This window comes from Prionailurus bengalensis, chromosome B4 (assembly GCF_016509475.1).
Source record: "Prionailurus bengalensis isolate Pbe53 chromosome B4, Fcat_Pben_1.1_paternal_pri, whole genome shotgun sequence".
Lineage (NCBI taxonomy): Eukaryota > Metazoa > Chordata > Mammalia > Carnivora > Felidae > Prionailurus > Prionailurus bengalensis.
In genome coordinates, this window is record NC_057358.1 from 126201249 (window position 1) to 126217304 (window position 16056).

At 48.8% G+C, this 16056-nt stretch overlaps 1 protein-coding gene across 2 annotated transcripts in view; it reads left to right on the forward strand.

The window, feature by feature from the left end:
• The first annotated feature begins 12040 nt into the window (after nt 1–12040).
• RFX4 (regulatory factor X4) overlaps nt 12041–16056 on the forward strand; it is a 164622-nt gene continuing 160606 nt past the window's right edge. For both annotated transcript variants that reach the window (XM_043562415.1, XM_043562416.1), the window contains exon 1: nt 12041–12488. In XM_043562415.1, the coding sequence (XP_043418350.1) occupies nt 12446–12488 (43 nt within the window). In that variant the 5' untranslated portion in view covers nt 12041–12445. The remainder of the gene's footprint in view (nt 12489–16056) is intronic.

The following is a 16056-nucleotide window of genomic DNA, read 5'->3' on the forward strand; positions in this document are numbered from 1 at the left end:
GATCATGAAACAAGTGTTCCAGTTTTGGGAATCTCAACATACTATATTAGGAAAATACTCAATGAGAAATAAAATTGGGTCCTAGTCTTGGCTTTTCACCTCCAATTATGTGAATTGATTCAAGACATGTAACCGTTTTGAGTCATCCTTAGTAAAACAATGAGGTTGTACATGTAGATGACTGTTAAATATCCTTCCTGTGCTAATGTTCAATAACTTAGGACTATAAAGTGAAAAAGTGCATATAAATAAACTCTGCAGTTATAAAACACAGCACAGATGTTATGTTTACCATTTATGATGTGAATTATTCGATGTACAGAAATCCAGTTGGCACTTAAGTTTTCAGGAATATATTCATTACAGTGTACAATGTACAATATAATGATCAGAATGGGGTGATTTAAAATGCATTGTTGTATCTTGGATTGGACCCAGAACCAGGAAAAAAATTGACATTTGTGAAAAACTGGTGAAATCGAAATAAAAGTGTGTAGTTATGTAATAGTACTGTACCAATATTAATTTCTTTGTTTTGATAAATGTACCATGGTTATATAAGATGTTATCATTGGGGGAAGCTGAGTAAAGTGTATACAAAAATTCTCTATCTTACCTTTGCAAGTTTTCTAATTTCTAAATTTCTAAACTTATGCCAAAATAAAGATTTTAAAATTAAAAAAAAGAGGATTAGAGCTTTAATTTCCTTCCTCTTGGGACTCTCATGCTTGGAATGATCCTTTTTAAAAAGTTTTTTAATGTTTATTTTTGAGAGAGAGAGAGAGAGACAGAGTGCGAGCAGGGAATAGGCAGAGAGAGAGGGAGACACAGAATCTGAAGTAGACTTTAGGCTCTGAGCTGTTAGCACAGAGCCCAGTGTGGGGCTCAAACCCATGAAATGTGAGATCATGACCTGAGCCAAAGCCCAACATTCAACTGACTGAGCCACCCAGGTGCCCCTGGAATGATCCTTTTTTGAATGCAGATTCCATGTTGTGAGGGAGCTCAAGCAGCTGTGAAGAAGAACGCTCAGAAAGGAGAACTGAGGCTTCAGGCAATGGCCCCATCTAAGCTCCTAGCTAATAACCAGTGCCAACTTGCCAACCATGTGGTTGAGATCATTTTGGACCTATCAACTGTCCCAGAATGCTGGTCAACACCATGTAATCAGAACTATGCATCCTGCTCACAGGATCATGATTTATAATAAATCACTGTTGTGTTAAGCCACTTAGTTTTGGGGTGGTTTGTTATACTGAACTAGAAAACAGAAACACATTCCTTAAAATATAGTTATCCTATGTTCTTTGGTCTTCTTTCCCCCTTTTTCCTTCCTGTTGGCTGGAATATATACATAACACATAGAGTCAAAGCAACTATCTTAGACTATGAGTTAATCCTAAGAATGTAGGTCATGCAAGAGAAAAAACTATATATATAAAAACATATATACATATGCATACATATACACACACATACCCATACCTAAAAGAAAGAAATTTTGATCTTGAATAAGCCACTGTTGTTTTGGGTCTCTTACTCAAGTTGAACCTATACTGACTCACTCTCAGGCACCACTCAAATGGTAACTTTTGCACATTCTCTGTTTCTTCAGTTTCTTGTTCTTCTTTTGATTTTAAAATTATTTTTTGTTTTATCAAAGAGATATGTATATACAGTTTTGAAATCTAAATAATTTGTGAGTTCCAGTTTCTGATAAGATGAGGGATCAGCTTAGCCTCCCTGATTCCTTCCTTCAAGCCCCACCTCATAAATGCCACGAAATACAGAAGAAAGTTGTGTGAAACTAGTGTAAATATGAGAAGAGTCTCTGGAACAACAGGAGGTGTTTAGGTCTTGGTGAGGGAGAAGTGGAAGCTCACAGCCACACATGACGGAAGGATGGATGGATGGATGGATGGAGATCATGGATGGATAGATGGATGGAGATCATGGATGGATAGTCTCCAGGATGGAGACTGGGGCACTTGGGTTGCAGAGCCTTTGAGATGCACCTTGTGCTCTTTAACATTGTCCTGGGAAGATTTTGCCTAGTCTAGTACCACAGTGAGGCAGAAAAGACAGTGGCCATCCCTGTATTGTCAGGACTGCCAGTGTAACATCAGAGTGGGCACTCTAGCCAAGCTGGGTGGTTAAGAACCAGTTAACAGTGTGTACAAGCTGACTGGCCATCCCCATAGTATTCCCTGCTGGTCCTACTCTGCTTTATGGTGACTCCTGCTTCATGGGTAATTCTTGAAAAAGAGCGGATCCAGGATGGAAGTCTGAATCATAATATCCTGAGATGTGTTCTCACTCTCCCTGCAAAACCCATGTCAAACTTATCAGGACAGACAGAAGCTATGGTTTATGCTTTGGCCCCTCTCATCAGCTCAGGCATCTAATACTTCTAGGATAGGATTTCTCAACCTTGGCTGTAGTGAGGTTTTGGGAAGATAAATTATTGTTGTGAGAGGATTTCTAGTACATTGTTGGGTTTTTAAGAGATCCCTGGCTGTTACCCACTAGAAGCCAGTAGCAATGCTCTAATACTGCTTCCCTTTTCCTGCAGCCCAGATTGTAGCAACCCAAAATGTCTCTGGAAATTTCTAAATGTCTCCTTTTGGGGCAAAATCACCTCTAGTTGAGAATCTCTATTCTGGAAGGATGGGTATAAGTCCCCTGTGTTGTAGTGTAACTCATAGGAAAAATAATAATTAGCTTATTGAGAGGGCCACTGGGATATGAAAAAAAAAGCACCTGGAAAAAATGCAGATGAAGTAAATTTAACAGACCAAAGACAACAAGAAATAAAAATCAGTATATTAAATAAAAAAGAAATGGTGTTGTAAAGGCAAAGGCATGAAGAAGCTCTGAGAGGAATTTCTGAGTATGAAAAAGAAAATGGAAACAAAAGACTTGGTAGGTTGAATAGCAGAGTAAATATAGAATAAATCAAAGAAGTGGAGGATTGGTTCCAGAAAGTATCAGGATGGGTCATACAGCTGAAATATAAAAAAGAAAAGTTAAGAGACATGGAAAATAGAAATGGAAGCAACAACATTCAAATAATGGAAATCTCAGAAGAAGAGGGAAAATATAGAGTGGAATATTTAAGTAATTAGTTACAGAGGAATTCTCAGATTAAAGAAAGTTTTAAAACCTCAAAGTACAAATGCAAGTACTTAGAGAAATTTAAATGAGGAAAAACATACCTAGGTACAATTTTGTATCACTTAATAGCATCAAGGACAGAGAAAAACTTAAACTCTTCTAGATGCAAAGCAAATTGTCTACGAAGGAAAAAGAATTAGACCAATGTTATTTCTCAACAGCAACATTTGCAGGGAGACTAAATAGCAATATTTTCAGTAAAAACAACAACAACAACACCAAAAACCTTGGGGCTTAAAATTCTATATGCAGCTAAACTCTCATTTAAATGTGATGTCAACATAATTACTGTTTACCATACAAAGACCCTCTTTTAAAACCTTCTTAGAAGTAGTGCTCCAGTAAGAAGAAAAAAACACCAGGAGGTTGTGACTAAAAATGGAGGTATAAAAAAATAACTCAGTAAGTGTCACTGTGGTAAAACTTATAGCAAAATAAGCAAACAAAATTTTACATACACAGCAATCAGTAACTATAATTGATCAGATAAACTGAAATTTCTTTTGCTTGAAATTTTACATTCAGTTTTATTCTCCTGGTAGTTGCTCCTAACTACTAAACCCAAACTTGATGTTTAATTTTCCCCTTGTAATGGCGAGTAACAAGGAAGAAAAGAAAAAAAAAAGGAAACAGAAAAAAAGTGTGATGAATAGAATACATGAAAAAATGCTGATATGATTTTTTTAAGAATTTAAATATAAGAGGGGCGCCTGGGTGGCGCAGTCGGTTAAGCGTCCGACTTCAGCCAGGTCACGATCTCGCCGTGCGTGAGTTCGAGCCCCGCGTCGGGCTCTGGGCTGATGGCTCAGAGCCTGGAGCCTGTTTCCGATTCTGTGTCTCCCTCTCTCTCTGCCCCTCCCCCGTTCATGCTCTGTCTCTCTCTGTCCCAAAAATAAATAAACGTTGAAAAAAAAAAAAGAATTTAAATATAAGAATAATGGGAATAAGTAGAAACTCAGTACTTAGTAGAAACTCAGTAGATCAAACTCAGTACAAAAATATAAAGACTCAGAATTAATGTGTAATATTATCTATAAGAGAAAATCTTAAAGCAAAAGATTGTAAAAAGATTAAAAATATATGGATGGAGAAAGACAAACCAGAGAAATATGAAATTTTTAAGACTGTAGCAATGTTATTATCAGAACAAATAGATACAACAAAAAGGATGCTATACTTTTATAAAAACATAATTCAATATGAGCACCTGAGTAGCTCAGTCAGTAAGTGTCCAACTTTGGCTCAGGTCATGATCTCACCATCCCTGAGTTCAAGTGCTGCCTCTGGCTCTGTGCTGACAGCTCGGAGCCTGGAGCCTGCTTTGGATTCTGTGTCTCCCTCTCTCACTCTGCCCCTCCCCCACTCATGCTCTGTCTCTGTCTCAAGAATAATTAAACATTAAGAAAACTTAAAAAAACATATTTCAATAGATAAAGAGATCATATACATATAATCGCCTAAGGATTCTCTGAAATATATATAATATATATTTTTTAATAACCATTGAAAGAAATAATTAAGTGAGCAAGTATAGTTGGTAGAATAAGATATACAGGTGTAAGCATTTGTCGTACTCATGAAACAGTAAGCAAGATCTGTGCATTTTATTGTATGTAACTTATTCCTTGTTTCAGTACACATCTTCCAAGAAGCAGGAGCCAAAACAAGATGAGACATGCGAGAAATGTATTGAGGAGAAATGCCCATAAAGAGTAATTACTAGGGAATAGAACAGAAAAAGATGGGGAGAATCTTCCCTGCAGTGCATGTTTGATACCTGTGAAAGGAAAGGAGGAAGGCAGATTGGATAGGAATTTCCCTCAGATGTCCCCGTGGTTCTAAGAATGTTTCCGTTAGGCAAAGAGGGAGACCTCAAGCAAAGTCTGCATCCTGTAAGAGTGAACGAGCCCGATCACCCTGCTGTGCCCAGTCAGTGAAGTGTGGCCTCAGGAGGCAAGAATGTGAGGGTGAATTTAGAGTGGTAGCAGCAGGGAATGCCAGTCAACCGTGCTGCCTGCAGCAGGTTCTCTCGAAGGAGACCTGAGTGGCACCTCTCCATGACTGGCACATGCCTAAATAAAATTACGAGAAAATAATGCAACCATGTTCCTCTACACCAGCAGTAAGTACATATAAAATATAGCAAACAAGATATCATACACAGCAGCAACCCAACCATAAAGCCTTCTGGAATAAATCAAACCAAAGCAAAGACTTTTTTCTTTTCAAATGTTTATTTTTGAGAGAGAAAGAGAGCATGTGAAAGCCATGTAGGGGCATAGAGAGAGGGAGACAGAGGATCTGAAGCAGGCTCTGCGCTGACAGCAGAGAGCTGGATGCAGGGCTCAAACTCACGAGCTGTGAGATCATGACCTGAGCTGAAGTCAGACGCTTAACTGACTGAGCCATCAGGTGTCCCCGAAGCAAAGACTTTTTAACAAGAAACTCAATTAAAGAGCACAATTTTTCCAGTGTGACAATTTTGCAGTGTGAGATTATGCTATGTTCATATATGGAATGAATAACATGTAAACCTGCTGGTTCAACTTAAAACAACTTTAATTTTAATTCAGGTCTCGTTAAAATATCTCAAGAATTTTTAGTAAATCTGACAAATTTATTCTAAAATATATATGAGAAAAAACTAGTTCCATGAATAGCTAAATCGATTTGGAAAAGAATGGAAGGGAGACCTTGCTTACCAGATGCAAAGAAGTGTGGCAGGGGCATAGTGATAAAAATCGAGTGGCAACAGGCACTCGATCCAGTGCCTGGATCCAGGCATGAGGAAAAGGCAAACAGATAAAAGAAAAAGACTAGAAGGTATCGGTTAAGGGATGGATAGGGAAATTAATTGTCCAATGGGACAGGAGAAAAAATCCAAGTGGCTTCAGAGAAGCCTTAAGAAAGGAGGGAAAAAGGACATAATCTCTTTTCTTTTTCCAGTCTTTGAGAAGTGTGTGAGGGAGGCTGTGGTACTTGAGCAATTACAGCCACCTTGTGATCATGAAGAATGAATGAACTTGTGATCGTGTCCTAATAGCAGAAGACAAGAAGAGCAGGACACTGAGTGTAAGTGGAAAGAACCTAGAGCCTGATACCACCTGAACCTCTCATCTTCTTAACAACCCAGAGGGACACCATGTGAATCCCTATGTGATACAATAGGAAGTACACATTCATCACCTGTGTGCTATTTTTTGCCATAAACTTGATCTGAACCTGATCAATTCTCTAGACCCAACTAACAATTTACAGGAACTATAGGGGATGGAAGAGCATGTTAAATGACACAGCAGGGATGCAATGAACATATTGCAGAATGCTGGGCACGCAACAGGACAGACAACTTGGCTTTTGTCAACAAATAAATTAGAAGGAATAAAATAGGGAGGGAAATCTCCAGACTTAAAGAGACTTAAGAGACATAGCAGTCAAATGCGTTGTGTGGATCTGGTTTGATTCAAGCAAACCCACTTTTGAAAAATATCAGGCAATCAGGCAAGTTTGAACAGTGAATTAAAAAAAAATTTTTTTACATTTATTTATTTTTGAGAGACAGAGCACAAGCAGGGGAGGGGCTGAGAGAGAAGCAGTCTCCAGGCTCTGAGCAAGCATTCAGCGTAGAGCCCAATGTAGGGCTCGAACCCATGAACCATGAGATCATGAGCTGAAGTCGGACACTTTAACCGACTGAGCCATCCAGGTGCCCCTGAACCATGAGTTTTTGATGGTTATGGAATTGTTGTTGATATTTTAGGTGTGACAACAGTAATATGATAGTGATTTTGTAAAAGTCTTCTATTTTAGAGGTACATGTTAAGAGTATTAATGGATGAAAGTATATGATGTCTTGAATTTGCATCAAAATTAACCTATTCGTGGGTGTGGGTGGGAGGGCCATTGGATGAATTACAGATGAAACAGCAGTGACCACATTTGGATTATAATTGAAGTTACCTTATCATTTTGGAGGTTCATGGTACTATTCCCTCTTCTTTTACATTTGTTTGAAATTTTGTAATAATAATAAAAATATTTTAAGTACATGTTACTGAGCCCACTGCAGACCTTCTGAATCAGAATCCCTGAGGACAGGGCTCACCAGTGTGTATTGTTAACAAGTTCTCCAGCTGATTCTGCTGCACACCAACATTTAAGAAACAGTGTTCAATGACTCAGAAGGCAAGAAACCAAACTGCCAACCTTTTCAAAGTCTGCATACGTCCATTTGCATTTTCTGACTATAAAAGACAGTTGTGGGCAGAAATTAATTTAGCCTTCAGGTGCTTCTAGAGTGACCTGGGGTGGGGGGCGTCCCTTCCTCCCATAGCAGCCCCAGGCACCTCTCTTGTAGAGCACTTATCCAGCTGTTTTATAGTTCTCAACTTTCTCCTTCACCAAACCAAGACAACTTACGACAAACACGGTCATACCAAACTATTTATCCCCACACCTCGCAGAGGTACATAGAAGGTGCTCAGTCAATGCTTATTGAAATTATTATTTACCTGATTAGCAAATGAATCATTAACAAACATAAGGTTGGGGCTCATGTCTTTACTATAATAATATAATCTTTACTATATAAGATCCACGAAGGTAGGAATATTGTTTGTTTTAGTTTCTTTGTTTATTGTGTCTCTCAATAGAATGTAAACTCCAGGAGGTGGAGGGGAGAGGAGGACACTTGTCTACCTTGTTCACCTCTGAGCCTTTCAGTACCATGCAAAGTGTAAATCTCACGTCTGGTGGCTTCAGTGCTCAAGGAAACCCACCATCCTGTGCTCTTGTGGATCTGTGTCACCTGCTTCCAGTCAAGCCAATGGATGGGCTGTTTGTGGTGGTCCATAAATGCTGTCCAGAGACAGAGGTGACAGCAGCGAGCAAGAAGGACAAGGACCCAGCCCTCCTGAGGCTTGCATTCTGATGTGGAGAGGCATACAATGAACAAGGAAACAAACAATTTTAGACAGTGGTGAGCTGGGTAGAGAAAATAAAACACCAGGCAAGCAATTACAATAAAATGTTAGGCTCGGGAAGGACAGGGCACACGGAGGCTGCAACAGTGGAGGCAGAGGGCATGCCAGGTGATCTGAAAGTGATAAGTCCTGCACTGTCCCCTTCTGGGCTGCTCACGCATCCACTCCGAGGGCTCTAGCAGCCTCCCAGGTCTGTACAAGCAGCGCCAACTCCACGCCTTTGTGGGAATGCCTGCTAGAGGGCTACTCGGGAAGCGTTATGAGCATAAGTCACCTCTGTCTTACTGCCAAATCCCTAATCCTGCCCCTCCCATCACCCCCTCCTCACTGGATGATTTCTGAGAATGGCATAAATAAGCCAAGTCAGAAAACTGGACATCACCCTTCTGTGCCCCTCACTGGCCACATCCAGTCACCACCAAGAGTGGTGGATGAGTCACCTCTCCCTTCCCCCACTACAAAGACTCTATTTCAGACCATTGTGATCTCTTTTCCAATGACCTCTGCCTCTAGTAACAACCTGCGGGCACCACTTGACCACAAATCAAGTCCTGTATGCTCAGAACCCTTCTGGGATAAATTTCTTAGCATGACCCTCCCAATCTGATCCTCACCTACCTCCCCAAGAAATTGCCCAATACCTCTCATTCCCGTGGGCATGTGTGGCCATGCCAGGCTCCAGTCCTCAAACATACTGCATATGCCCTCTTTCGTGTCCTTACTGCTGTCTGTAACACCTCTTAACCCCCTCAACTGCCTTACGAATTCGGCTCTTGGCTTAATCATCACTTCCTCTGGGGGAACCAGCCTCCTAGGCTCAGTTTCCTATCTCCTCTCTTGGTCCCCGCCATACCCACACTCTCCCCCACGGCAGGCAGGCCTTGCTATATTTGCTTTAGATTTTGAGCTCTGGAGAATAAAAACTGCATCATTCACTATTGTGTCCAGGGGCAAGAGAGCCACACTGAACCCCAGTGGTCCTCCTCTGAAAAGTGCAGACAACAATCTTATGTCAGTTGTATTGTGTGGATTAAATGAGATAGTGCATGGAAATGCCTATCACAGTGGAGGCACAGTCCATACATAAATGGTAGCTATTACTATTACGATGTTCGCACTGAAACTGAACAAGCATTTTATTGAAGTTCGAAATACATTCAGAAAAATGCATAAAATCATAAGTGTATGTAGCTCAGTGAATTTCCATAAATGAACACGTTCTTGTTACCAGCCCCTAGACAGCACTGTTTGTAAACCCAAGTGTGTTACCACCTCACAGAGGTCCTCCCCGGTCCCCCCTGCTACATAGCCCTCATCGCTGGACAACCTATAGAATCTAGTTACATATTTTATCTATCATCTGCCTCCCTTCATTCCAGTATAAGTTCCAGGAAGGTAGGGATTTTTTAAAAGTCTACTTTGTTCACAGCTGTGTCCCCAACTCCTAGACTAGTGCTGGGCACATAGTAGGTGCACAATAAAAATTTGCTAAGGAATGAATGAATACCTGCTTATTTTCATTTCTTTAAGCTCCCAGGTGCTGCAGCACTGTCAGGGTGGACAGCTAGTGCCATCCCAGGTTAGACAGCACAGGGCGGGGACGGCATGCACCAGCCCCCGCTGCCCACCTGCCAGTTCTTTCTCCTCACTTTCCTCGCCAGCCCACCCCACCTCACCCCACCTGCATTTTTCATGTATAATTAAAATAAGAATAATAACAACGGCTGCAATAACAGACCGCCTTGGTCCCCCAGCATCCCCCAAGAACTCCCAGGGACACCCAACACTCCAGGTGGCGGCACCTGTGGGCACTGGTCAAGCTTCCGCTTTTATCTCCCAGGGAGAAATCGAGGATGCGAGAGAATCCTCCTGTCTTCACCGCCATGCACACCACGATAACGTGTGGTGATCGCCACTGTCGCCTTCGGTCACCACAGGTTTTCATCGTCCGCTTTCCCGTCACCAGCCGTCGCAGCTGGAATGAATGCCAGGCTCTGTTCTGGGCTCCGGGGCTTGTGGCAGTGAATACGGTTCCTGCAGAAACAAACGGGTAATGAATGGGGCAGCGGCCGGAGCAAGAAGGGACCCGCACAGAGTGCTCAGGCACAGCCACTCTGAGGAGGCAACGCTTAGCCGAGACCAGGGTGAGACCAGGGTGGTGGGAAGGAGCTGGCCACGCGGCGACGTGCTGGGAGGGGTAGATGGTGAAGAGAGCTGCAAGCAGAGGGAACAGCAGGTGTTGGACTCCTTCCACACCCACTGCGTCGTTTACTCTTCCCCCTAACTTGGGGGGGGGGGGGGCATCTTTGCCCCGTTTTACAGACAAGGAAGCCGAGGCCCAGAAGGCTTAAGGAATTTACCGAGGCAGAATTGGAACCCAGGACTCTGAAATATGCCCAACCCGGGCTCTGTCCAGCCCGCATCTTGCGCCGCCTCCTTCCTCCCGCGCCGTGACCTTAACTCGGCACGTGCTGGCCCCTTGTGCCCCCCCCCCCTCATTGTCCCACTTAGTCCTTCTTGGGGAGGGCAGACTGGGGGCCTTTGCAAGGGGCCGCGGGTACCTCACCCAGCTTGGGGGCCTGGGTTAGAGACCACCCCCCCCCCCCCCCCCCCCCGCCTCGCCCGGCGTTAGGGACCCCGCCCGGCCGCCCCGCCCCTTCCGCGGCCGGGCCGGCGCTGCCTCTGTCCATGGTCAAAGCACCCGGGGTAATCCGCCTTTCTCTTCCGCCTGCCGAGCCCCATTCATATTCTAATCACAGCGCTGCCGGCCCGCGAACGGCCACTTTATCGGGGCCCGCGGAGACGCAGCCTGCCCCCCCACTTCCACTTCCAGCCCCCCAGCTCCTCGCCCCCCTCTTTCTGCACTTTAAACTCAGCCGGGGAGGGGGTCCCTGGGAAAACCGCGTCCCCACTTGGACGCCGGTCTTCTCACAAACTTCGCGGCCGGCTGGGGGGCGGAGGCGAGGGCGGGAGGAGGGAGGGAGGCGGGGAGGGAGGGTCTGGGACACAGACAGACTGACAGAGTTACGGGAAGAGGCGGGGAGGGGGGTGTCAGAGAGACCAAGGGGGATAGAGACAGAGGGGCAGAGTCCTAGGGAGAGACAAAGAGACGTGGGGGCAGGGGCTGGACAGAAAGATAGGCAGCCAAAACAGGAGAAATAGAGGGACACAGAGGCCGGGAGAAGGACAGAGTGAGAGACAGAGACGGGGAGAGAAGCAGAGAAGGAGAGAGATGCAGGGAAAGGGGAGAGACCCAGTGAAGGAGATGGATAAATCCAGAGGAAGACAGAAAGTTCTGGAGGAGACGAGTCAGCCCCTCACATCCTCCCTGCCTGGCGGCCTCCTCACCAGGGGCTGGGGTCTTAAGTCTCCCCCCCCACACACACACCTTTCACCCTCAGCTCGCTCCACTCCCCCACGCGTGTCCGCGGATCCGCGTGGAAGGAAGTCGAGGCATACCTCCTCCCGCATTCCCAGAGCCCCCACTCAAAATCTGACCCGGGACCGAACCGGGAGGGGGGGGCACAAGAGGAGAGGAAGAGGAGTGGGGCCCACTCGTGGCCGCTTAGGCGACTCCCCAGGCTCCCCGAAGTCCCCTGCCGCCCCCCCCCCCCCCACCGCTCCGCCCGGCCCGATGGGGGAGGGGTGGGGAGGGAGGAGGGGGCCACATCTAAGCCAATTTTGATTTCGCCTATAATGAGTGCCGGGCGAAGGCTGGAGAAGGCCTCTGGAACTTTAAATAAGAAAAACGTTGCTAATGCTATAATAGAAGGGGGAAGTCGGAGGGCTGGGATTGCGTCGCTCTGAGCCCCCCTTTTCGGAGGCGGCTTTTCTTATTCAAAACAGGCCCACAATGGGCTTCACAGTGCGCCTCGCCACGGCCCCATCTGACGAGCGGCCATTCATCAGGCCGGCTGGCCTATCAATGACATTGCTCCCATCGGGGCTCCTATAAAATGATGCTTTTTCCCATGAAACATCCGCAAACATTTTGACGGGTTTGGCTTTGCCCGGCTGGATTACTGAGTGTGTCCTCACTCGCTCGCTCTTTCTCTCTCCCCCTTCTCTGCGCTCTCTCCCTTCTCTCTCTCTCTCTCTCTCTCTCCTCTTTCTTCTCTTTTCTTTCTTCTTTCTCTTCCTTTTCCTTTCCTCCTCTATCCTTTCGCCCTTGCACTCTCTCTCTACGTCTCTTTCTCTCCTCACTCCCTTCCTCCCTGGGCATCTCTAGCACAGGGGATCCCCAAACCTCAGGACTTTTGGGGGGCGCCCGTGCTGTCCATGGGAAGAGCATGCATTGTGGGTTACTGGAGGAACCCGACATGGATTCCACAGGTCAGTCCTACTGGTGGGGGTTGGGGGGAGACATGGGGGGGGAAGAAAAGGGAGAAGGGGAACTTCAGAAAGAGTTGCAAAAACTTCAGAAGGCTCGACTTGACAGTGGAACCCTAGGAAATAACGGAGAGCGTGCACAAGTTTTCAATCCGTCGCGATGTGCGATGTAAGTGGATACGTGGAAGTGCGTGTGTGTGTGTAAGCGTGTGATTGTGTAAACGTGTGAGTGTGTGTGCGCGCGCGCGCTGAGGAGCGCGCTTTTGCTTGCCCTGAACACAAAGTTACGTAAAGATTCTCTGGCTCGCGGCGAGCTGGAGGTGCCGCTCGCAGAAACTTTGCGGGCCGACCGCCCCCTCCCGGGCCCGGCTCCTCCCCCGGGTTTGGGGGCCCCGGAATAGCGGTGCGCTCTGAGGCTGGTGGCTAGGGCCAGGAAGCCGAGCGGAACTCCCCAGAGGCGGGGGGGGGGGGGGGGGGGGGGGGGGGGCGAAGGCTTCGCACAGCGCCTGGGAGGTGGGGACGGAGGCTCCGACTGGTGGAGACGCGCAGCTGGAGGGAGTGGCGGCGGCGAACACGGTGGTCCTAGGGAATCCGCGCGGGGTCGGGAGGTGGGAGCCCCGGGCCGTCCGAGGCGGGGTGTAGCCTCCTTGCCCGGAAGGGGCATCCGACCACGCGCTCCGCTGCGCGGCTGTAACTCTGCTGCAAGGGGGGCAGGACGCAGTGCGGCCGGCGAGGCCTGGCGTCCGGGTCTGCAAACCGCTAGGTACTTTGGGGGCTGTGGGCGTCAGGTTTTGGGGTCGCGGCAATCCGTGACAACTGAGGAGGGAAACCAAGGAGTCTCTTACAACGAAAAAGCCCAGCGTCTCCGTTCTCCAGTAGAACTTTCTCCACCTTCCACTTCTAGCACCTTGGACGAGCCGCCAAACTTGTAGATCTAAGCAATGCTCCCTACGCCCCTTCCAGGTGGAAGAAGTTCTCTGGAAGCCCCCCCCCCCCGAATTCCCAACTGCAGTCCCCAACCAGTCCACACCAGCCGTATGCGGCCTTGGGGATTCTGGGGGGAGGTAAGCCTGGGGAGAGGCAGAGGCAGGGCGGTGAGCGCAGCCTGGGCCGAGGCGGCAGCTTAACGAGATGCTGGGGACCGTGCCTCGGAGCATCTGTGGCTGGGCTTTGCAGCGCGGAGCAACAAGTGCCTTCCAGCCTCTGCATCCCTTAACACACACGCGTCCCTTCCTTGGAGCAAATAAACACGACCAGAATGTTTCCCCACCTCCCTCCGAAGCAGGCTGGAAATGCATGTTGGGTGGGGGTAGGGGTCATCCGGGCCTCGACCCAGATGGTCTTTCTTCGGTCCACGCAGCGATTTCCAGCCCCTCCAGGCTTCTGCCAGAGGCCCTGCTGGCCAGGATACCCACCCCCTCGGGTCAGGGGGATCTTCGGTTTTTCCAGGGCTTATCTTTGATCCCAAGAGCCAAGTCCCTCTCTCGCTGAGTGGGTGTAGGCCCCCTGGGAGTGGGGAAAGGCTGAGCCCCGCGGTCTTCCCTCCCACAGAAGATAACCTAGGCAAGGAGAGGCGTCTCCTGCCGCACGAGCCCGGCTGCGGGTAGTGGCGGGCCCTGCTGCGTACTCTCTGCTGTCGGTAAAGAAGGCACCACAGAAGGAAAAGAGCCCCTCCCTCTCTATTTTTATGTCAAGGGTTTGCGCCACTACTCACCTCCCGGCCACCCCAAATTGAGAGGCGAACATCTTTGAACAAAATTAAACCTATGTCTGCATTGTTTGTGGTCAACTATTCACAAGGGGCTCACGTAGGGACTTGGGGTCTCCCGGCACCCCACACCCGCCAAGACCCAGTTGGGGGGTTTTAACTGCCCTGTCCACACGACTGGAACTTCTTGTGCGTTCTGGGGTAGAGCTGTGGGGTTGTGGAAACGTTCTGTTTTCTGTCTTCGATGTAGCTGGTGGTCGCGGAGGCACCTGGTCACTTTTACTCCAACTGCAGACACCCCAAACTGGTTCTGAAACAGCAATCTTTTCCACATCCGCTCCCCTCCCTGTTTTCGAAAATCGGAGGCCTCCCCAGATCGCCGTCCTGAAATCAAAATAAAAAGTTCTGGGAGCTGGCAGCGTGAAGGAAATGACACGCGGCGCACCAGGTGACATTTCACTCGGAGTTGCAAAACCGACGACGAGGGAAATGCAGCGTCGCGCGGTCCGGTCCAGGAGCCTCCCCTCACCTCCCTTCCAGAGAACTTAATCCAATTAGCTTTTCTTCAGCGTTTCCCTTGTTATGTAAAGGTCCTTTCTCCCCGCTAGCGGAGCCTAGCGCTCCCGGGAGCAGTTCGATTCTGCTCCCTTTCCAGCAGATTGCGTGCGACTGGAACCACGGGTGTTATTACTTAATATTTCATTCTGAAAGGGCTCCAACAACCGATTCGCAGCAAGTGCTGGGGCGAAGTCGGGAGCGTCCAGATCAGTGAGGCCGGGGAGCCAGGCCTCCGTCCCCTGCTCTTAAAAGGAAAATCCCCGCAAAGTGCCTTCGGCCCGGGAGAACAGTTTTGCAGGGGCTGGGGCTCTAGTGGTCTGCCTCGGGGCCACTTCAGCGTGACCTGCGGAAACGCGCCCCTTTGTTCCGCGCACCGAGTCGGTAATATATTCCTCCAGTTTTCCCCAAATACTCCTCAAGTGCGGGGCTAAGACAATGGCCCCGTCGGGGGAGGCCGGCGCGCCGGCGCGCGCCTCCTGGGCCTTCCGCGCGCTCGCGGCGGAGCGCGACAAAGCGGAGCCCCTCTCCCGGGAGACTGGCGGCGCAGCGGGGCTCGGGCGGACGGCGAAGGCCGCAGGCGCGCGCGTGAGGCCGTCGACGCGCCGTCCGGCCCGTGCGCTGCTTGCGGTTGGGGCGGGCGCACGCCCCTCCCGGACGGCGCCGCCGCCGCCGCCGCACGCCGCGCACCAGCGAGCACCCAGCGCGGGGCCCACCCTCCACTCGTGAGCCAAGCGCGGCCGCCACGCGTGCCCGGCCCAGTGGGTCCGGACCCGGCTGCCCTGCCCAAGCGAGCGTTGCTCGGTTCCTCAAGGTACCCGGGAATTCGAGAACGAGGGAGAAAAGTAGGTAGAATTTTAGGCCACCGAGAACTTGTGCCAGGTGGCCCGGGGCGGGGTCGGTCGGCTACGCAACAGAAGGGTTGTTTCTTGTTAAACGGGATGGCGCCTTAGAGAGGGGCACCGCCCAGCCCGAATTAGAAACTTCCGTCTCTACCACTTTCTGCCCCGAAATCCAGTATCCAGAGTTGGGGCGGCCGAAGTACCCCTGGAGTCGGATTTGAGCACCACGGGCCACAACGGCGGGAAGGCACGCTCGTCTACGGGCCCCGGCTCAGCACAAGGCCCCGATCTGGCTCCTTGGCCCCCAGGTGGGGACGTTCAGTCGCCCTGGCTTGGGGCCCCTGGGGCAGAGAGCGCCCTGGTCGGAACAGAACCTGGGCCTCCTCCTCCCGCTCCCAGCTGCGGCGCTCGGTTAGGAGCTACCTACTCCCGCCCGGGAACCACGTCTGCGGGCTCGAGGGAGCAA